Raw genomic sequence first — 22,768 nt, forward strand, 5'->3', positions numbered from 1 at the left:
CTCCCCGATGACGTCATCGTCACTGATGACGTCACCGGCATCCGCATCGTCATCGTCACTGATGACGTCATCAGTGACGTCACTGAGGACCTCACCGGCTTCCGCATCGTCATCATTACTGATGACGTCACCGGCATCCGCATCGTCATCGTCATCATCACGGATGACGTCATCAGTGACGGCACCGACATCCGCATCGTCATCGTCATCATCGCTGATGACGTCATCGGAGTCCGCACATTCATCGTCACTGATGACGTCATCAGTGACGTCATTGATGACATCATCGGCATCGTCACATGACCCCCCAAGGTCACGTGACCCCCCCCCCAGGTCACGTGACCCCCCCCTGGTCACGTGACCCCCCCAGGTCACTTCATCCCCCCCAGTACCCTTCCCTCCTCCTCCTCAAGAGCTGCGCTCTAATTTGGTGTTACAGAGAGTTGTAAACAGCTTTCACTTTTTTTTTTTCATTTTTTTTTTTTTAACGATAGATGCCGGCGTGTGTGTGTGTGCTGCGACGCTAGCGTGCTGGGTACCAGCCATGACGTGACGCTGTGAAACAAAACTATGTTTCGGCGCGGCGGGAGTTACTTTTTGAGCTGAATGAAGCTCTCACTCCTGAAATCAACGGCCATACGACGTTGCAGATATGGAGCTTCCTAAACTGACACATAAGGACCGCCGCATGTTCATCAACATTCATGTTCTTGTTTAAAACATACGCTGCTACAAAAATCCCTCTCTAACTCAAAGACTGCTGTGTCGAAGTATTGATTACCTAGGTTTCTCTTTGTGGGCTTTCTTTCGAGAGGGACCCCGGTACGTGAAAAATGTGTCGCGAAGAAAAGTTGAAGTGAGCTAAAGCAAAGCAGGGAATGTCTGCACGCTGAACCCGCAGAGCGCGCTCGTTTGTCTCGAGTTCAGTCGTTGCACAAAGCGACCCTGGCTCGCGATGTCTTGCATCAATGCGCTCAGGTTCTTTTTTTCTGTGTTTAGCTCGTACCTTGCCTGCCGGCCTTGCAAGCACGCGACGCTGGACTCTTTTTTGTCGCATGCTGGGCAGTTACATTTTGCATAGACTTTTGGCAACCAGTTGGCGACGGAGCGGAGAGGCGTGGTTTCGGTTTCGATCGACCAGCCGTTTCGCTTGCGCGACGAAGCACGTGCACCTGCAAGCCTGCCGGAGTTGCCCTCACGTGCATGCCAACCAACGATGCGATCATAATTGCACGACAGAGGCACCAGCCGGGACGCTTGCAATTCATTGTTTTACATTTAATTACTTTTGACGAAAATCTGGCACGTCGGCAATCAGTAAAACGGTGGCAACCGGTTTTTCGGAATTGCTTGGCAACGCCTACAGCACTGTACACTTGTAAGACGTCGCAATGTCTCTTTGGAGACATTGAAATTGGACATTCATTACTACCCTAAGCTAAAGCAAAGCTTGCTCCAGCCTTGCAGAATGTTTCCAGTGATGTGATTGCTGCGCCAATTGCGCCAAACTGCGCCAAGGGGCTAACCCTGCTACATCCTGCTACATTTCGCCAAAATATCACTAATCTGCGCCAAGCCTGCGCCAAAGGACCAATTTTGGTCGCCTTTCAAAAACGAAACTAAACTGAAAACCGTAATTGAGCATGCGTGAGCTAGGTGGCACAAGGCGCCGCCCGACACAAAGTACCCTGCATCAATCGTCTATGCGGTCTTGCATGATTTTTCCCACCGTCTCACGTTTCGCGCTGTTGTCGTCTCGGAAATCTTGACTCGCGTCTTTTTTTTTTATTTTTTTATTTTTGTTAAATTTTTTTAGCGATAGACGCGGCCGTGTGCGGACGCTCCGACGTTAGTGTGCCGGGTGCCAGCTGTGCCGTCGTCATGCTGTGAAACAAAACCACGTTTTTGCGCGGCGAGAGTTACTTTGTGAACTGAAGCGCTCGCGCGACCACAGTTGCCGTGGTCCCGCGACGTCGTGTGTTGCCGTTCCCACGTCGCTGCAGATATGGCGCTTTCTAAACTGAAACGCATTGACATTCCTGCTCTTGTTTTAATCATACGCTGCTATAAAAATCCCTCTTTAACTTAATGACTGCTTGGCGAAGTTTTGATTACTCAGGTTTCTCTCGGTGGGCTTTCTTTCGAGAGGGACCCCGGTACGTGAACAATCTGCCGCGCAAGAAAGTTGATGACGAGAAGTGAGCTAAAGCAAAGAAGGCAATGCCTGCACGCTGAACCTGCACACCGCGCTTGTTCGTCTCGAGTTCAGTCGTTGCACTAGGCGCTCCAAGAACTTTTTAACCCTGATTCACTATGTCTTGCATCCATACGCTCAGGTTCTTTTTTTCTGTGTGTTTTAGCCTGCACTTCGCCTGTCAGCCTGGCAAGCACGCTCCGCTGGACTGTTTATTGTCGTATGCTGGACAGTTACATTTTGCATACAATTTTGGGAAACAGTTGCTGACGGAGCAGAGTGGCATGGTTTCGGTTTCGGTCGAACAGCCGTTGTCTCCGCTCGTGTGACGAAGCACGTGTAACTGCAAGCCTGCCGAAGTTGCCCCCACGTGCATGTGAACATGATTGCACGAGAGGCACCAGCCTGGACGCTTGCCATTTATTGTTTTACGTTTGCTTACTTTTTATAAAAAGCTCCCACGTCGGGAACCAGTAAAACGATAGCAAGTTTTTTTGTTTTTTTTTCGGAATTGCTCGGCAACGTCTACAGCACTGTATACTTGTGGGATGTCTCAGCAGCAAAAACACAAGCAGCGAGTTCCGCCCCAACACGTCACATCACAACACAATACAAAGTGTCCTCCGTTTGTCCAGCACTTAAAACAAATTTTTATTTTTTTAAGATATATGCTCCAAAAGTCACTTTTTCTGCTCCAAAACACTGCTTTGGCTGCTCCAAAAGCCACATTTGCTGCTCCAAAACACTGTTTTGGCTGCTCCAAAAGGTGCTCCAAAAAGTCTTAGGCCAATCACATCACTGTGTTTCGAAAAGCAAAAAGAAATGTGTCATGTCGTTGGCATTTCAGTTACATCTTGAAAGACTCCCAGGTGGCCGAACTTGACCAAAATTGGTTTATTTCGGCGAGCAAGATTCCCTTCGCGTGTCCAGCATTTAAAACAAATATTTTTATTTTCATTAGAATATCTGCTTTAAAAGCTACTTTTGCTGCTCCAAAACACTGTTTTGGCTGCTCCAAAGGCCACTTTTTCTGCTCCAAAACACTGTTTTGGCTGCTCCAAAGGCCACTTTTTCTGCTCCAAAACACTGTTTTGGCTGCTCCAAAGGCCACTTTTTCTGCTCCAAAACACTGTTTTGGCTGCTCCAAAGGCCACTTTTTCTGCTCCAAAACACTGTTTTGGCTGCTCCAAAGGCCACTTTTTCTGCTCCAAAACACTGTTTTGGCTGCTCCAAAGGCCACTTTTTCTGCTCCAAAACACTGTTTTGGCTGCTCCAAAGGCCACTTTTTCTGCTCCAAAACACTGTTTTGGCTGCTCCAAAGGCCACTTTTTCTGCTCCAAAACACTGTTTTGGCTGCTCCAAAGGCCACTTTTTCTGCTCCAAAACACTGTTTTGGCTGCTCCAAAGGCCACTTTTTCTGCTCCAAAACACTGTTTTGGCTGCTCCAAAGGCCACTTTTTCTGCTCCAAAACACTGTTTTGGCTGCTCCAAAGGCCACTTTTTCTGCTCCAAAACACTGTTTTGGCTGCTCCAAAGGCCACTTTTTCTGCTCCAAAACACTGTTTTGGCTGCTCCAAAGGCCACTTTTTCTGCTCCAAAACACTGTTTTGGCTGCTCCAAAGGCCACTTTTTCTGCTCCAAAACACTGTTTTGGCTGCTCCAAAGGCCACTTTTTCTGCTCCAAAACACTGTTTTGGCTGCTCCAAAGGCCACTTTTTCTGCTCCAAAACACTGTTTTGGCTGCTCCAAAGGCCACTTTTTCTGCTCCAAAACACTGTTTTGGCTGCTCCAAAGGCCACTTTTTCTGCTCCAAAACACTGTTTTGGCTGCTCCAAAGGCCACTTTTTCTGCTCCAAAACACTGTTTTGGCTGCTCCAAAGGCCACTTTTTCTGCTCCAAAACACTGTTTTGGCTGCTCCAAAGGCCACTTTTTCTGCTCCAAAACACTGTTTTGGCTGCTCCAAAGGCCACTTTTTCTGCTCCAAAACACTGTTTTGGCTGCTCCAAAGGCCACTTTTTCTGCTCCAAAACACTGTTTTGGCTGCTCCAAAGGCCACTTTTTCTGCTCCAAAACACTGTTTTGGCTGCTCCGAAAGGTGCTCCAAAACGGTTTAGGCCAATCACATCACTGCAAGCACTTGACACCTAAGGTGCAGGCGCCGCCTGCGGGACATATTATTTCGGAATCACTGAAATGGCATGCAAAGGATGCTACAGTATAAACTCGTTACAACACACCTGATTACAACAGACATTTGGATATACCATACTATTGCCTGAAATTCGGTTAGTTTTCCTATGTGTACCACTGGTCCAACTTCGTACTGGCGTGAATGACAAATGATGAGGCGACAAATAACTGGAGAAACTAAATGTTTAATGTGGCAAACTTGTGCCAAAACTAAATAAGAGTGAATGGCGAAAAACAGGCGTCGCAGGCGTCGGTGATGGCATAAAGGAAGGGTCGAACGCAGGCAAAAAAGTGAATTCAGCTCAATACGTGGAGCCCCTTATATACATGCGTGGGCTTCTGGAATAACCGGCGTAGAAGGTTTGGCATGTGGAACATTCAACCTTAAATAAGCAGCAGCGATCTGGAATTTGCCAGAACGCGACGTTTACAGTAATAACAAAAAGGTATGTCTGCTTCCAGGAATCGAACCTCGGCCCTTTTCGTGGCCGCCAAGAGCAGGTGCCCTCATACCCATACGCAGGGGGCACCTGCTTTAGTAGGTGCTTGGCGAGTGGCATCGCCACGAACCCCGATCCATGTGGGTTTGCCCACCCACACCTGGTTGTGCGTGGCTTAACCCATGTCCGGGAAAAAGGAAATCCTGTTGGTTGAGCTGAGTCCGGGGTATGTTTGGACCCTTCGGGGCCCCCCGGGCGAGGCAGTACACCACTTCGGCCCCTGCTTCTCGTAGACGGGTGTCCTGGCTTGGCCCGACCAGGATGATTCAGTCAGTCGCCTCTTCTACCCTCTTCCTTCTTTCAGATTTCCTTACACCTCTTTCTCTTTCACTCTACACTCTCTTCCTTTCTTTTTCATCTTCTTAGGCAGGAAGGGCCAACCTTGGGTCGGAACAGCTCCTGTCTCTTTGGGCACTGATTTTGGCGAAAAAAAGTATGTGTTAAAATCGTGCAAACACGGTAATATCAAACATTGTTTAGGATTATGGGAGAGTTCCCACCAGGGGAATCGTTATCACGAGGTCTTGATCTGCCACTTGCGTATTGGACACACACGTTCAACGCATCTCTATTTACTTTGTGACGACGATACCCCGCGCTGTGAGCGTTGCAGCAAAACTTTGACTGTCCCGCATATTCTTTGGCTCTCAGATACTTGGATAAAAAACGGCGAGCGTGTTTTGCTAGTATTTTTGGATCCCATCTTCCATTTCATCCCGCATTTTCGCTAAGAGATAAACGTTTTGTACCTTTCAGTAAAGTTTTGGAATTTCTTAAAATAACAGGCTATATGTACCCTTTATAACTCCTCTATTTTACCATGTTTTTTTTCTTTTCATTTCAGATAATTGCCTATTGATTATAACTTTTATTCTTACCTGAAATTCATGTTCATATCTTTCGCACGATTTATGTTCATACTTTTATTACACCACGAGCTTCTATAGCTCTCTTCTCCTGGACCCTTTTCTTGCAGTAGTTTATGCACCTGGTGCATTTTGGCCTACCGTATTTACTCGCACAATGAACGCACTCGCGTAATGAACGCACCCCCCAAGTCGGCTCTCAAAATTTCGACTTTTTTTTTTCACTCGCGTAATAAACGCACCCCCAACTCGGACGTCAAAATTTTGACCCCCTCCCCCCACGAGCGCGAAATGAACGCACTTTTCTATCCTGGTGCAACGAGGTCGCGAATGCATGGGCAGCGTGGGCGAACAAAGCGCCTTGCCAAAGGCGTTAAAAAAAATCGCAAAGATCTAACGGAAGCAAGAAACAAAACATAAAGAGGAGCTCTTTTTTTTTTTGCAAGCGCAGTTTGGATTTAGGGTTCGCGGGCCGCCGCGCGCAAGGATGTAAGAAAGAGAAGCGGAGAAGCGCTCTAAGCGAACGAAACAGCTCGCGAAAGGCGGCAAAAAGAAAAAAAAACACAACTAAAAGAAAACAAAAAGGTTTTTTTTTTCTTTTTTTTTTTTCTTGCACAGCGCAGTTTGGTTACGGGGGGGTCGTGCGCCGCGCGCAAGGAGGTAAGAAAGAGGAGCAGAGAAGCCCTCTAAGCAAACGAAACAACTTGCAAAAAACTGCAAGTAAAAAAAAAAAAAAAGAAAACAACCAGGGAATTGAAAACAAAAGAAAAAGAGCTTTTTTTTTTTCTTTTGCACAGCGCAGTTCGGTTATGGGTGTCGAACTGAAAACAAAAGAAAAAGCTTTTTTTTCTTTTGCACAGCGCAGTTCGGTTATGGGTGTCGCGCGCCGCGCGCAAGGAAATAAGAAAGATAAGCGGAGAGCCCTCGCCTAAGCAGACAAAACAACTTGCGAAAGGCGGCAAAAAAAAGAAACAAGGAACTAAAAAAAAAGAAAACGAAGAGGATTTTTTTTTTTTTTTGCACAGCTTAGTTTGGTTACGGGATCGGGCGCGGCGCGCAAAGAGATAAGAAGTTACTTCGATCTTTCAGGATGAAAGGTCCCTTCATTATGCGAGTAAATACGGACGCAAAACCTTTACTTCGCGTAATGAACGCCCCCCCTAACTTTGCATCGATTTTTCAGAAAAAAAAGTGCGTTCATTTTGCGAGTAAATACGGTAGTTGCTCTCACGCCTTAAAACTCTAATCAGTTAATCGATCAATCGATCGAAATAAATGACCCCAAGGTTTTGAGGATAGATGGCGATTCTAATCATTCCATTTTTTCATTGGGTCTGTGGGATTTTCCGAAATGTGACTTTTTCCACGGTGGCCTCTTGGAACTCAGTCCATCCGTCAGGTTCTTTGAGCAACCCGATCGGTCGACTATTAACGTCGGCAGCGCTTCTCTGGTGCTTCAGTTTGTCCCTCGGGAAAACATTTTCACGGCGTGACGGAAATTCCAGGCCAGGTGACCTAAGGATTGTGGCGTGGCTTGACTGGTGTCTTCATAGAGCCTAGATTTAAGAGAATGAGCCTTAATGGCGGATGCCTCCTGCGCAAATTGGGTGCACGTGCGCACGCATGCGGATGAGGAGGATGGCCAGCTGAGAAAAGCTATGGACTCTTTTGCTTCTCTTTCTCAGCCCGTATTGCATATTCTAACGAGGTCTAGGCACGCTGTGTCTTCACTATGTATGAAACCAAATGTCCAAGTGAGAAGTAACGCAACGCAGGGCGGGTAGGCTGGCCCTCTTGGAGCATGTGGTAGAACAGCGAATTGAGGAGTACAAGGCGACCTGGGACGGTTCTCATTTGAAGGTAGGAAGGCTAGTCGGGGGGGAGGGGAGGGAGGAGATAGGTTTTGAAGACCGAGAGTGACGAATGAGGGATGCTGGGTTCAGAGAGTCTGTTTGAACTGAGGAGTGTCGACACGAGGTAAGGGAGGTGGCCTACAAATCAGAGTTTCATGTGGCGCCTAGAGTTAACGGTGTTGCGCAACAGTGTTGGACGTGACGTCACTGATGCCAGAATGTGACACCGCAACGTCGCAAGATTTTGTCACCTAATTGGTGTCACGCAACCACCGTTTGCTCAAATTGGGAGCGTGTTGCTCTTACTTGCGGCGTCACGTTACTTTCCTCAGGGATCTCGGCCCTTAAACGCATGCTGCGGTGAAAGCATGCTATGCCGTATTTTCCAGATTATTGTACGCAAACTATAGGCCTCCTGCAGTTGAGCTTGGAACAAACTGTGGCACCTTCATTCTGGGTAGTCCAAGCCTACCTGATTGGGCCTTTCACTACTTTTGACCCTTCGGCTGAGCTTTTTTTCTTTCTGCGTAGTGCTGAAGAATGGAAAAAACAACTTTGGACATCCGAAATCGGCTAGATTCAACGCTGTAACAAATTGAATGTGCTAGATTCTTGTCACCAACACTAGGGTATGCGTCTCTTATCTCTGGGTGGTGATGTCGGAGCATCTGGCGTCGTGACGCTGTTATTATTTTTATTTTTTTCAGTTCTGCTTTGGAACGCGCTCTAAGGGTCTGTTATACTCTGACACAGGGCATAGCAAACGCGGCGTAGCGCAGCGCTTACGGATGTTGATTGGTCGCAGATATCGAGTTCTCGCTCACCGGCCAATGAAACACGCGTGTTCTGTGCTATGCTGCGTTCGTTGCACTCAACAACAGAGCGTTTAGCATCTTAGCTTTGACCTGTGCTCCGACGGCGTTCATAATTTTTGGTGTTTCTTTGTATTTCCCTCGTGATGTCGCGTTCCACACCAAAGCAGGCATGCTTCTACATGTGTGAGATTTTGAGACGCTCAAGTTTGTACTACCCAAGACAAGTTCTAACAAGTCACTTTTTTGCAGCGCCCCTTGGGAAACGCAGGAGGGCCTCTACATGTTTAAAAGTTGAAAAAATATGCGGTGTGGTCTTTCTGCAAGTGCAAACTAAGGAATGATAGTATGTTTGTGAGGATTTCAGTGTGATACAAGTTTCTTTAACAGCCATTACGGCACTAACTTTTCAAGGTCTGCTGCATAGCTAAATATTTTATGTGCAGAATAGGCACCGCGTACAGACTATCCACAGGGTGCAGACAACGCTGCGGAACATCTACGGAAAATTTTTTTTTTACTGAACTTTGTCTTTGTGGACGTCCGGAACACCAGGTGCGGACTATAGTCCCTAAAATGCATTTAGTGTACTTTGGGTATTAGGAGGATACGGGAATACAGTAGACTTATTAATTTAAACTCCAGGAAGCTACGAATTTTGTTGAAATTATCGCAAGTTGGAATTATCTGAAATTCATCTAAATATGATGCAAGATAAAATTATAATTTTTTATACGAATGACTACACATAACAAAGCACATATTTGATGATTTTCTCTCATAGGCCTACTGATCATAAGCAGGTATGCCACATATAAAGCATTTTGGAGATGTATGACAAGTTTATTTGACCCTCAAGAACGTTGTTTATCGTGGACTGTTTAGACAGCAGATCACAACTCAAAACCAAATTAACTTTGTTCATCGGGCGAAGAGGTTGTCTAATGGGGACTATTAAGCGGGGGACACGTGAGCAGCGAAAAGGGGCACCGCGCGGCAGTTTTTAGAGCAGCTTGCGTGGTGGCTGTGACGTGGACCTTTGCCATGCCGCCACGTCACAGCGTCTGCGCAAGTGGCTATGGAAAGTTTTGTGTGGTGGCAATTTTCATAGCTCATGTGTGCCCGTTTGAGCCCCGTTAAGTGCGCTTCTCACCGAGCACCGCTGCACCGCGGAGAAGCAACACCCACAAAGCAAGCTCCGCGGATGTTGCTTCTCTGCAGTGCACCGCTGCTCGGAAAGAAGCGCACTCAACGGGGCCGCAACAACAAAGAGTATAAATTACACGAAAGCGCCGCTCGATTTAAGTGGCTTATGAATACATTAAAACGATAGCGGGACAACCAAAATTTATAAGTGTGATATAAAAAATTGTACAGCTACGTCAGCTTTAATTACGATATGATCTCAGCGTCCAGTTATGCTAAAGTATTTATATTTTTACGAATTTTAAAAAGAAACAAATGTGACTGACCTAAATGTCGGTGGTTAACGAAAAATATGCAAATTTATTAAAAAAAACTTCTGCCAACCATATTAAATTTGTAAGTATGCAGACTGTTCAACACGTTTTCAGAAAAGTCTTACAAGAGCCACTCACCCTGGGCCAAAACCTACAAGTTTGTTAGCTTATGGATAAATAGAAAGAAATGTGTACCTTTTTGATGTGCCAGTGCCGTAGAGGATCTTTTATGCAGTATTTTTCATAATATCTCGATGAGAAATAACTTGCAGTGGCAAAACAGACATACGTTCCTGTGGTGTTAAAAATATTAAATTCAAACTGGAAGTTTTTATACTACAAATGAATTGGCCCGAATTGTGAATCGCGTAACGATCCGTCGTATAATGGTCATTCGTATAACGATCAGTTGTGTAGCGAGTAGATCGCAGCACCGGTCACGCATCAACTAAAGAAAAGATAAAACTTTCATTGATATTCAGTATATAATCGTGCAGTCTTACCGTTTTTCTGTCACACTGTTCATTTAGGGTAATATCCTACAAGTTCATGAGCCTAATTATAAATTATAAAACATGTATTTCTTTTTAAATAAAATTATATATGTAAAAAATAGATTACCGTAGAATACCGTGCATCCGTCCATTCCATATTGAGTGCCCATTACCAGATCTGTAAGATCTAAGGAAATACGGACTGTACATTTATATGTAAAATTGATGACCGGACAAGCGCCCATCCTCCATTTGTTTTGCGGTTATCTCCAAAGTTTGAGGAGGCGCTTGCCCGGTATTTTACGATAAGTTTATTTTTTTGGTTTGTGTAAAAATATGCTTTTCATGAAAAAGTGGTCATGCTCCCTAATTAATAGTATCGTGTTTTAAAATTGGTTTAATTACTTTTCGAACAGACCTGGTGGCAGATTTCAAGAAGCTTTTGCGAAAGAAGCAGCTTTCACGAGAATATTTTCTAGTCTGGACACAAAATTTGAGTCTATATGTTTCATGTATGTTATTGCAGATATCAATATTGCAATACAGTGAACTGAAGTGACTTGCTTCACAATCTACTTATAAGGATATATTGCTTATAATGATCAGTTTCTAGAGTTTCTAGACTAGAAACGATGAGTCTAGTTCAGATATTACGGTAATCGGTTATAACGATTATTGTTCTAACATTATCGTTATTGTTAGAAGTGGATTGTACTGTACAAAAAAAACAACATTTTATTAATTGCAAAAAAGAATAGAGTGGTTAAATAGCTGTCGCTCATTTTATCCAGGGTACGTTCTACAATATTTGTCGTTAACGATATAAATAAACATCCGGGAGCTCGGCCATATTTTTTTTATAAAAGTAACGAATGAATTACCTATTGATCGACGTAGGATGGTGAACTAAAGTAAATGTCGCGAAACCAATTTTTCACGAACCTGAATTTTTAGTCTTGGGGAGAAGGACCTGTATATTGGGAGCGTACCACTTTATTTAGCGAAGGCGTACAGTGCGTGCACCTGGGGAGAGACGGCGGGTGACCCACACGTGCTCCTTCGTGTTCCCGACGCCAGGGGGCTTCGAGGAGTTTGGGGGCCGCTACCCGAGCCTGTGCCGGGACCAGCGGGCGTCCTCGGGGCCCTCGCTGACCTCCCTCTCGCAGCCGTGCCTGCCCACGGGCCACCAGGGCCCCACCCGCATCCTGCCCTTCCTCTACCTGGGCTCCCAGCAGGACGCACAGAACCAGGAACTGCTCAGGGTGAGCACCGCCCCGGCGTGCCTCAGTCGCGCCCCCCTGGCGGCTGCCTTTAGAACTACTGCGAGATGCTCTTTTGTAGCCTCTCCTGCCTGCGCAAACAATGCAGCATGCACCGTGTACACGTGTATGCGGCACCCGCTTGGAACGGAGGTCGAAACGGGTCGAGCCGGCGTCCTCGGACGACTGCTTTGGAGAGAGAGCCCGTCGCATCCCACCGATGCCACTCCGTTTATTGTCGACTCTTACGTTGCACCGTGTTGTCTAGCGGAAAAGATGAAGTAAAGAATGGCCTTGTCTCTGGGGAAGCTGGGCGTTGTCCTTGCGTTGCGTCGCCGACAGCCAAAGAAACGCGGGGCATGGCCTACCATGTTCTCGTAATGCCTCCGCAGAGCAACGCTTCTCCTCCGCCTTTCTCAGTTGTCGGTGGTTCTAGAAAGGGACGGGAGTGGTGCAGTCTACTGCAGTCGCCAGCTGATAGTTTGGATGGGGATCGAGTCTGAATATTCGAGCGATCCCAAAAAATTAGGGGTGTGTGAATACCAAATAATAGTTTTCGAATCGAATACCAAATCGTGTAAAGAAAAAAAAAGCTGAATATTGAATCGAATATCGAATAGTGATTTTATTTGTAGGAATTTTTCAAAGTGTGCTGTGAAGGAGATGATTATATGTGCAGAATATGCACCTGGTGCAGAATATGCATCTCGTATGAAACAAAAGCTCTAATGTATGGAAGTTCTGGGAGAAAAAAAGAAAAGAAAAGGAGCTGCTGATGGACATTGGGCACTAAAGATCCGATTTTATGGCACAAACATAATCTATCTACCCTAAATGTCACAAAAACCCCAAAGTTACAGCCACGTACGCCTTTTTTTCTCGTTAAAAGCATGACCCAACGTTACTAAAACACTCAGTTGGGAAACTCGCCGTCGAAACCTGGGCCGCTGGCGTCCACCGAGACCGAGCTAAATGCGACAACAGCGCCACTCTTTATCATTTGTCTGTACTGTGGTCACCTTGAGCTTTTTGAAAGCCTGTTTTTGCGTAAAAACAAACGGAAAAGACTCTTTTTGTATGAAATTTATTGGAGTTTAGTACCAAAAGAGGGGCACGTTATGTTTTTAAAATCTTTAGTTTGCAGGGTTTTGCGGAACAATTAATATTGTTTTTATACAACCATGCCTCAGCGGGCCTTTCGGGTAGCGCGTCCAGACCTAGGTGCATTTTAACTTCGGATGTTGAACGCGGCGCGCCCGCCGGGGAGACGGGGGTGGCACCCCTGTAACCTCTACCGCTGTATCTGTTCTGAAGCCAAAATAGAAGTCACGTGCAGTTCTTCAAGAGGCCGCTGCGGGAGAAATGGTGGCGTTGTGTTCGTCATTAGCTCGGTGCTCGGAGACAGATTGGGGCCACTTTTTCAAAGCTGTCATCTCTATGGGAGTTTCCCAACTGAGTGTTTTAGTAACGTTGGCATGACTTAACACTGCAACGTTTTATATATATACCGTAATATCCCGAGTCATCGCCCATCCCCGAGCCATCGCCCACCCCATTTTTTGGGCCAATATCGATTTCCGAAAAAACACCGAGTCATCGCCCACCCCTTCAAATACCCCAGCGCGGACTCTGCGATCCGCGAACACTCATCCTACCCGAATGACGCGGTCGCTGACCTTACAGTTGGAGGACGTCCGTGACAAAGTAAAACGAAGGAGGGAAAGACACTTCTTTTTGTTTACGCATTTCCTCCGTGAGCGACCCCAAAGTGGTCGTGTATCCGTGCGAAAAGAAAACGATGGAGATAACAAAATAAGAGTTTGTTAACGTAACCGCGGAGTGTTAGGTCAAAGTCTGTCTCCGCCGAAGTAAGGTCACCGCGAACCCGCTCCTTCTTCCCGCCCGTCGCGACCGCGGTTGTGCAATATTTTAGGCAAAGCCAAAGCGTAAATAAAGCTTTGCTGGAACGTCCTACACAGACGTTTGCAGAGCGTCCCAACCGTGCATTGATAGCCCGCCGTGGACGGACGCACGTATGTACGCACCAAACAAGTTGCGCAAGAGCTTGCAATTGACGAGGCGCCCGACTTAGCCCGACGCCAAAGTATTTGCCAACGCGACCGCCGGCTTTCCCGCTTTCCCAGCATTGCTCTTGGTCGCTTCTTTGGTCCGCTCGATCGCTTGCTCGCTCGCTCGTTGCGCCTAGTCGGTTTTTCTATTTTCTTGTAGACTTTTCTTTCTTTCTTTTTTACTAACTAGGAGAACATAATGGTGACATTCTTTCACGGAACAAACGTTCGCGCTGTATGCAGATCGGCGGTGTTTCTAGCGCGTATGCAAGCAACGGACTTCGCTATAGTAAAATATTCTTTCGTGAGCATTTTTTCTATAAAACAATGAAACTAAATCGAGTTTTGAGTTTGATGTATCTCTTGTGCATCAGCGCTAGATACGCAGAGAAAAATGGGCGTTTTTTTCCGCTTTTTTTCAAGTGTTTGTGCTCACCCACCGAGACATGGCCCACCCCACTTTTTTAACGAATTTTAGGCGGTAGGGGGGTGGGCGATGACTCGGGATATTACGGTATATATATATATATATATATATAAAGGGATGGGCAGTATTTCAAATACAAGTATTTGAAATATGTATTTCAAATACTTTGTGTATTTTGTATTTGTATTTAATTACAAATTGGGTAATGTATCTGACGTGTGTATTTAAATTCTAAAACGTGGGTATTTCAAATACAATTGTAATTGAATACAATTTTGTGGGCGAAAATACATCCCTCAAATTTATTGTCACTATTCAGAGCAGGAAGAAAACTATGTTCTGCATCGAATGCAGTGTCTCTCAATCAAGCACAAGCGTTTAGTGACTTTGTGATTACGGTGCTAGTCCAGGGCAAGAATAGTGACGAAATCGACGTTCACAGGCAGACTGGCTAAACAAGTGCCTGTGACAACTTGTGATGCTTTCCAGCCTGATGTCCATCCATATTTTTGCCTGGAACATTCTAAATGCAGGGGTCGTCCAGATTTTCGTAACTAGTGCGAGTTGCAACAATAAAAAAAATTTCTAGCTAGTGCTGCGCGTCTTGGTCGTCTGACAAAAAAAGCTGCTTGGAGCTTTGTACTTTTTTCACGTATTACGTCCAAGCTGATTACATTTTTTTGTGATTATATTTCTATTACGTAACTAGAGCCTCGCACACCGATTCCTGAGTGTGCGATGCAAAATTATATTGTTGAATTAACAGCGCAAATTTGACAAGGAAGGGGAGACAAGGGAGACAGGATAGAGCGCTGAGCTAACAACTGACGTTTAATGAAAAGAAGAGGAAAAAGAACCCAAGAATGCTTTTAAAACATGCATAATCAAAACCCGCAAAAACATATGCTATAGCTTGAGTTGCCTGAAAACGAATTGCTAAGAATATCAAGCTTTAAGCTGCTCGCTTAATGACTTGTTGAAAACGATTGAGTCCTGGGACGACGTGAATAGACACTCCGGTAGAAAAAAGAAAGAGGAAGTTTATGTTTAAAATATTCACAGATGCTAAGGATCGTTAAAGATCACAACTTAAAAAGTAAAGTTCTTTTGGTGACAAGGCCACGGACGGCGCACTTACGCAGGCGTCCCCACTGGACAGAATAACCTCTGCCTCGTAGAACTCGCGAGTTTGTCGTTCCCCGAAACGTTTCAGGATTTTTGTTTTCCTGATTTTGTATTTTGTAATTAAATGCTTTTTCGGAAATGTAATTAGATTTGTAATTAAATACATTTTTGACGAAGTATTTTGTATTTGTATTTCAATACATATTTGCATGTATTTTGCGCATCCCTGTATATATATATATATATATTTGTATATGTCAGAAAAGGGGCATTTTGCGATATTTGGTTTCAATTTTAAGGAAGGAAAAGGGCACCCGGGATTTTATTTCATATAAATAAGCAGATAGGTTTTAATCTGAGTAAAGAGGCTTATAGAATATAATCCGAAGTAAGAAAAAAAACAACCTGGCTAGGTGGCGCAAGACGAGCAAACGGAAGAGCGACGATGCCTGCCCTGCCTGCCCGATCCCGATCGGCGCTTTCGTGTTTTCATCACCTTCTTGCAGTTCGTAATTCAAACGCTGCTATCGAACGGTTGGAAACCCTCTCAAATCTAGGCACACTATTTTTCCGTTTCCTTTCGTTCAGAATCCGAATTTGCGGCTCTTGGCTGGTTTCATCGACATGGTTAACGTGGTTTTCTTTCTGGGATCGTGCAGTTGCCGATTTCTGTGAGTACGGGAAGTGTGTTCTAGATCGGCCCTTCAGTTTAAAACGAGGGGCTTTACTCTTAAAAAGAATTAGGCATGGCGCGGAATTCCGGCCTCCCAACTATTCCTCTCTGGAAGCGGCGCAAACGGGATGTTTCGTTTGTGATTCAAGGGTAGATTGTGTCACGATCATGAGTAAATCTGCGTGCTATAAAGTTTGTGGCAATCGTTACTTTTCTCTTTTCTAACCTGCGCGTTAGATTTTTGTGGAATGGTAGGACCAAGAGGTGTTTCTCGCATGTTCTGTCTAACATCACGGCACCAACATTGGGAGAAAAACGACCCTTTTGTCAGCTCCACGCCGACCGCGCTTCTTTGGCCGAATATATCTAGGGTTGTTCGTTTTCGGGTAAAACCCGATTTTGCCCAATTTTTACACCCCGAACATGTTTCAGGCAAATCGGGTTAAACCTGATTTCTCCCCGAATTCCAAAACCACATAACCAACCTCTTTATTTTTACGCCGCACGGAGTTTGCCGTGCACACACGCTATCTACCCTACTTCGGGACAACACCGGTAGTTCATTTCGCAAGCTGCGTGCAGCACTGTGGACGCTACACGGCTCTCCAACCAACCGCCCTACGAACGTGCCAACTCACCGTGGCATTCTACGGAGGCCGGCTGAGGAAAAGCGACAATAGGCGTTGGAGCCTCGGAGGGACATTTCCGTCCACCCGCTGCTGTGCAGGTGAAACCGCCTCGACACGCCACGTAGCTTCGGCCCTGCTGCACGCAGCTTGTGAAATGCACTGTCAATCCCCCTTTGGCCGCTGTTAGGTGTCGACGCCCAGCAGGGTCTCTCGGGTAGCATAACCATCGCGCTGACGTCCAACCTTTCTCACAAACAACGTTCGAGCCAGTCAGTCGCGTAAACAGATCGGGAAAACTTAACAAGTTTACTTCATAGCGAAATATCTGATCGAGACGACCGTCCCTCGAACGGTCGGGATTTTTGTTGGCACCTGAGAGAGAGGAGGATTCCTTGGGCGGTACTTCCCTTGAAGCGAACGACGGCAGTCGAAACTGGAAAACCCCCTCCCAGTTACCAGCTTGAAACACATCCCTAATTTTAACGCGTTAGCAATAAACAGCTCGTAATACCCTCCAATAACAAAAAAAATCTAATGTATTATTGAATACATTCATGTATTTAACCCGAAAAAACCCGAATTTCCGAATGTTTCCTCAAAAAACCCGATTTCTCCCCGATTATCAGCCTGAAAAACAGCACCCGATTTTTACCCCCTGAATTTAGAAAAATATAAAACCCGAAAACAAACAATTCTAAATATATCCAATATTTGAGTAACCGAATACTAGGAATTCGATTTGCGAATCGAATTATTCGGGAACTTGCTATTCGATTCGAATTCGTATATTTGAGTATTCGCACACCCCTACAAAAAATGAATAGTTGTGCTACGCCACCACTGCCAGGATGCATTGTGGGACCTTTAGTCTCTGCACAGCGGAGCTGGTGCTGTTGCGGGCAGAGATACAGTGAAGGTTTGGCTAACGCCCAGCCTCGCACGGGCGGCGTTAGCAGCGTAGTTCCGTCGAACGTTTTTCTTTCGCTCCACCGTTATGGCGAGTTTAACGCGCTGCATTCCTCGCTGCGGCAGCAACAGCACCAGACACAAGTATGTAGAGTTTCGTAGCTCTCCGGGGGACTGGCAGTTGAGAGAAGAGGGGATCGCCGAAGTTCGCCGAGCAGGTAGTAAGAGACGGTAAACGAGTCTTTGGTCGTTCAAGAAAGCTAGGTAATCGACATTGCGTGCATAAAAACAAACTCGCGCATATTCTGATTGCTCTGTTGTTGAGAATGTATTAGAACAAAAGTGACAGAACCCGTGACGTGACCCCTGGCTCAGAGTTACCATACGATCGTGTTTGCGTCCCGTTAACACGCAGCAACTTGTGGTGGGCACAAAATATTGCACAACATTTAAAACCACAAGCACATCCAAATTAAACTCGCCACTAAGATGCATGCCCCTGAACAGCATTACGGCTCAAAACGGGCCAGAAACACTCGTCTTGGGGCTTTTTTGCTTATTTGTTTGGCCAAGCCCAAAGAAACAGCACAAGCTTGTTCAGACTTCTAAGCTAATTTCTAATATGTTTTTATTTTTAATTAGTAGGTTACTTTGCAGGATAATTATAATTAACCAGACGTTTTGTTTCTAAAAATATAGACAAAAATCATCTTTAAAATGAATGCAGTGATGTGATTGCTGCGCCAATTGCGCCAAACTGCGCCAAGGGGCTAACCCTGCTACACCCTGCTACATTTTGCCAAAATGTAGGTAATCTGCGCCAAGCCTGCGCCAAAGGAGCAATTTCGGTCGCCTTTCAAAACCGAAACTAAACTGGGAAGCGTAATAGCGCATGCGTCAGCTAGGTGGCGTAAGCGGCCGCCCGACACAAAGTACCCTGCATCAATCGTCCATCCGGTCTTGCATGCTTTTTCCCGCCGTCCTACCCTCCTTGCCGCCTTCTCGCGTTTCAGCCCTCGTGCCCAACGTTGCGCGTGCCCTCGTCCTCGTCGTCTTGAAAATCTCGTCTCGCGTCTTTTTAAATTTTTTTTTTTCAACAATAGACGCAGGCGTGTGCGGACGCCCCGACGCTAGTGTGCCGGGTGCCAGCCATGCCGTCATGCTGTGAAACAAAACTGTTTTTGGGCGGCGAGAGTTACTTTGGGAGCTGAAACGCCCGCGCGACCACAGTCACCATGGTCACGCGACGTCGGGTGTTGCCGTCCCCACGTCGCTGCAGATATGGCGCCTTCTAAACTTGTTTATCGACGTTCCTGGCCTCCTTTAAAACGTACTCTACTACAAAAAAAAAAACAAAAAAACTTTAGTTTAAAGATTGCTTGTCGAAATATTGATTACTCAGGTTTCTCTTGGTGGACTTTCTTTCGAGAGGGAGCCCGGTACGTAAAAAATGTGCTGCGAAAGAAAGTTGGTGAAGAGAAGTGAGCTAAAGCAAAAGAAAGCAATGTGTTCACGTTGAACCCGCACATCGCGCTTGTTTGTGTCGAGTTTGGTCGTTGCACAAAGCACTCCAAGAACTTTTTGACCCTGGCTCGCAATGTCATGCACCGAGGCGCTCAGGTTCTTGTTTTCTGTGTGTTTAGCTTGTACATCGCCTGGCAAGCCCAAACCGCTCGACTGCTTTTTTTTTTTCTTTCTATGCTAAACAGTTACATTTTGCACACTATTTTGGGAACCAGTTGGCGATGGAGGGGAGTGGCATTGTTTCGGTTTCGATTGAACAGCCGTTGTCTCCGCTCGCGCAACGAAGCACGTGCCACTGCAAGCCTGCTGAAGTTGTCCTCACGTGCATGTGAACATGACTGCATGACAGAGGCGCCAGGCGGGACGCTTGCAACTCATTGCTTTGCATGTGCTTACTTTTGACGAAAATCTGGCTCGTCGGGAACCAGTAAAACGGTGGCAAGTGTTCTTTTCGTAATTGCTCGGCAACGTCTACAGCACTGTACACTTCTGGGATGTCTCAGCAGTAAAAACACTGGCAGCGAGTTCCGTCACAACATGTCACATCAGAACAGAACACAACACAAAGTGCATTCGTAATATTTTTGTTTTTCTAAGAATATGGGCTCCAAAAGCCAGTTTTGCTGCTCCGAAACAGTGTTTGGGCTGCTCCAAAAGCCAATTTTGCTGCTCCAAAACACTGTTCCGGCTGCTCTAAAGGCCACTTTTGCTGCTCCAAAACACTGTCTTGGCTGCTCCAAAAGGTGCTCCAAAATGGCCTAGGCCAATCACATCACTGTGAATGTGTAAACATACTACAAATTATGAAGAACACAATGTTGGAAGCCCTTTTTATATGAAAATCATTATTAGTGACTTTAGAGCAGATTGAAGTTCACTGCTCAATATGTGGCTACCAAGCAATAAAACATTATTTCAGTTAAAAATTTTCCTACACCTATATTGAAAAATCTGCTTCCAACATTGCATGCTTTGCACATTTAGCTACATAGTTCTAAAAAAGTTATTTTTGTCTGCCCTAGATGCTGAGGTATCCCTCCTGAAAATTTGTAAGGAGTCCAAAATTTGTGCTTTGAGAAAAAGTTGTTTTAGCATCAGCTCTGGTGCAATTTCAGCCCATATAGATATTATAAAGCGATATTATGGCTCAAATATTCATCTTCAAAACAAGAACTTGGCAGATCAAAAGAAAAATGGCTGTAGATTTCAAAATCACTGTTTTCCAAACAACAGTTTTTTATGAATTTTTTGGCTTCAAAGACCCATGTCTCCCTTTAATTAATGCATGATTTGTTGCTCAAAAGGTATTTAACGAACCCTGAATGATGTTCTGCAACAGTGGTTCTCAAATGGGGTTCCGCGTACCCGCTGGTATCTGTGAAGCCATTTCTGGGGTTTGCAAAGCCCTCCAGTTAACCCTCAACCCCCTCCCCCCCCCCCCCCCCCCCCCCAAACCTCTTTTCTTGAAAAAGAAATGTTTTTTGTTGACCCTGGCTAGGCAGCGCAAACTACCACCCATTATCAAGGGTACAGCTGTTACCATCTATCCATCCAATCATCTTTTTTTTCTTGGTACCTTCTCACTTCTCCTGCGTATAACAGTAAAGGATGCCCTTTTTGCACTACAATTAGTTTTCTTTTTTTTTACCCCCTTTCCCCCCCCACGGGCGTGGGGTCCCCCATCACTCTGGCAGATCCCCAAGGGGTCCGCAACGCACCCATGCTTGAGAACCACTGTTCTAGAATATTTCGTCCTAAACGCTGCAAATGAACTTTGCAGCAAAAGCACGAGACAAGCCGGTACACCTTCGAGTGGGTCACGTGTTCAGATGCGAGGGTCCGAAGAGAAGGTTGGACAGCATACTCATACTTCCTTAAAGCGAAAAAAAAAGAAAAAAAAAAAGAGCAGAATGCTTTCATTTGTTTTGGCGGTGTCATGCATCAAAGAGGGAACAAGGCGACGGCGGCAGCTAGGCTTTGGACTTGCGTGTACGCGCAGCCTCTGCGCCTTCCCCGCGTCCCTCGCGTCATGGGCTGAAGTTCGCGCACGTGCCACACGGTCAATGACATTGGTCTGTTCCAACATTGGCGTATGGCACTTTACTTACTAAAGAGCTAGGAACTTATTGATGGTTTGCTCTCCGACGGTTTTCCTCCACTTGGTCGTTTTGCATTTGACTGCGCTCGGTGCCACGGCGCAGACTGCTCTCTTTTCACCGTACCTTTAGCCTGGTCATTCGCCAAGGTCTGTAGATTGGCTCCCCCGAGTGCTTTGTGGGAAAGTAGATTCTCTGTATTTCTGACGAGAACAAGCTCCAGCGCCCGCAACGTGAACCTTGTCACCATCCCTGGCAGGACGTCGTTTCTGCTTCGGCTGCTGGATGTGCGTCTCAGCAAGCCGGCTCTCGCACATTCACGCCAAGCAACAGACTGAAGTTTGTGTTTTTGGAAGGGTTGTCAGCTGTCCGAGGAACACTACCCTTTCTGTACGGTGCTTCGTTTTAGGGTTTTATATTTTTCAGAAATTGGGGGGTAAAAATGGAACATTTGTTCCAAGTTGGTAATCAAGGAGAAATAAAATTTTAAGAAAATTATTTTATTTATTTATTTATTTATTTATTAATAGTGTTCACCTGGAATCGGATTGTTACAAGAATAATGGTTACAAAAAAAAAAAGCCGTCTCGGTGGTTTTGAGGCGAGAGCGCCGGCCTACGGATCCCCAGGTGACGGGTATGAATCCCGACCGAGGTGGCCGCAATCTGACGGAGGCTTATTGCGGAAAAGGCGCCGTGTAACCGAGCTTTCGGTTCCACGTCAAAAGATCCCCAGGTGGTCTAAATTGATCCTCAGTCCTCCGCTGGGGCGTGCCAGATGCCCGTCGTAGGTTTGGCACGTAAAATTCCCAAATTTTTTTTAATGGTTACAAAAACATACAAAATACCAGTATGACGAAATGCACGCTCTTCAATCAGACGCGTAAAAATGATCAAAACCAGTTGCAGCACAGCAGTAACATACAGAGTAAAAAAAAAAAAAAAAAGAACAGTAAGATTGATTGTTTGGGAAACATGAGTATAGAGTTAAATTGCACAATTCTAGACTTCTATAGATGCCACTGTACAATACATCAAATCATGTATGACAATATTATCACAGATAAGGCAATACAGCACCAACTCAACAATATGATCTAAGTAACAGTTCGGCATACAATTACGTTAAGGCTCGGTCGACAAAGTGAGCAGATTGTTCATAAAACTATGAACGCTATCACAATCAATGACGCTCTGTGGAAGATTATTCCAATCTAGGATTGTTCTGGGAAAGAAAGAGTACTGGAAAGTGTCATTTTTCGCTCTTTCCACCATAAGTTCCGCAGTGTGGCCTCTCCTGAGTGTTCTAGATTGGCGGGGTTGTAAGAACCTTGAAGTGTTAATCTTAAACAAATTATTTTTTAACATAAATAGAAATTTTAACCTTGCAGTTTTCCGCCGGCTAGAAAGAAGTGGCAGATCGAGATCTTTCAGCATACCTTTAACGGAGTCGGTTCTCTTATATTTAGCTAAAATGAATCTCGCTGCCATTCTTTGACCCTTTTCTAGATTATTAATTTGGTATTGTCTAAAGGGGTCCCATACAATTCAGGCATATTCCAATGTCGGTCTTACTAGAGTTTTGTATGCAAGTAGTTTCGCTGTGTCGGGCGCCAATTTGAGGTTACGTTTTAAAAACCAGTTTCTCTTTCGCATTAGAGCACAAGTTATCAATATTCTTTCTCCAATTG

The 22,768-nt window shown here is 45.4% G+C and overlaps 1 protein-coding gene across 2 annotated transcripts in view; it reads left to right on the forward strand.

The window, feature by feature from the left end:
- LOC8039910 (dual specificity protein phosphatase 8) overlaps positions 1–22,768 on the forward strand; it is a 165,952-nt gene that overhangs the window by 76,841 nt on the left and 66,343 nt on the right. For both annotated transcript variants that reach the window (XM_040217821.3, XM_042293408.1), the window contains exon 5: positions 11,448–11,632. In XM_040217821.3, coding sequence (XP_040073755.1) covers positions 11,448–11,632 — 185 coding nt within the window. The remainder of the gene's footprint in view (positions 1–11,447; positions 11,633–22,768) is intronic.

Source organism: Ixodes scapularis, unplaced genomic scaffold, assembly GCF_016920785.2.
Source record: "Ixodes scapularis isolate PalLabHiFi unplaced genomic scaffold, ASM1692078v2 PGA_scaffold4__175_contigs__length_147842914, whole genome shotgun sequence".
Lineage (NCBI taxonomy): Eukaryota > Metazoa > Arthropoda > Arachnida > Ixodida > Ixodidae > Ixodes > Ixodes scapularis.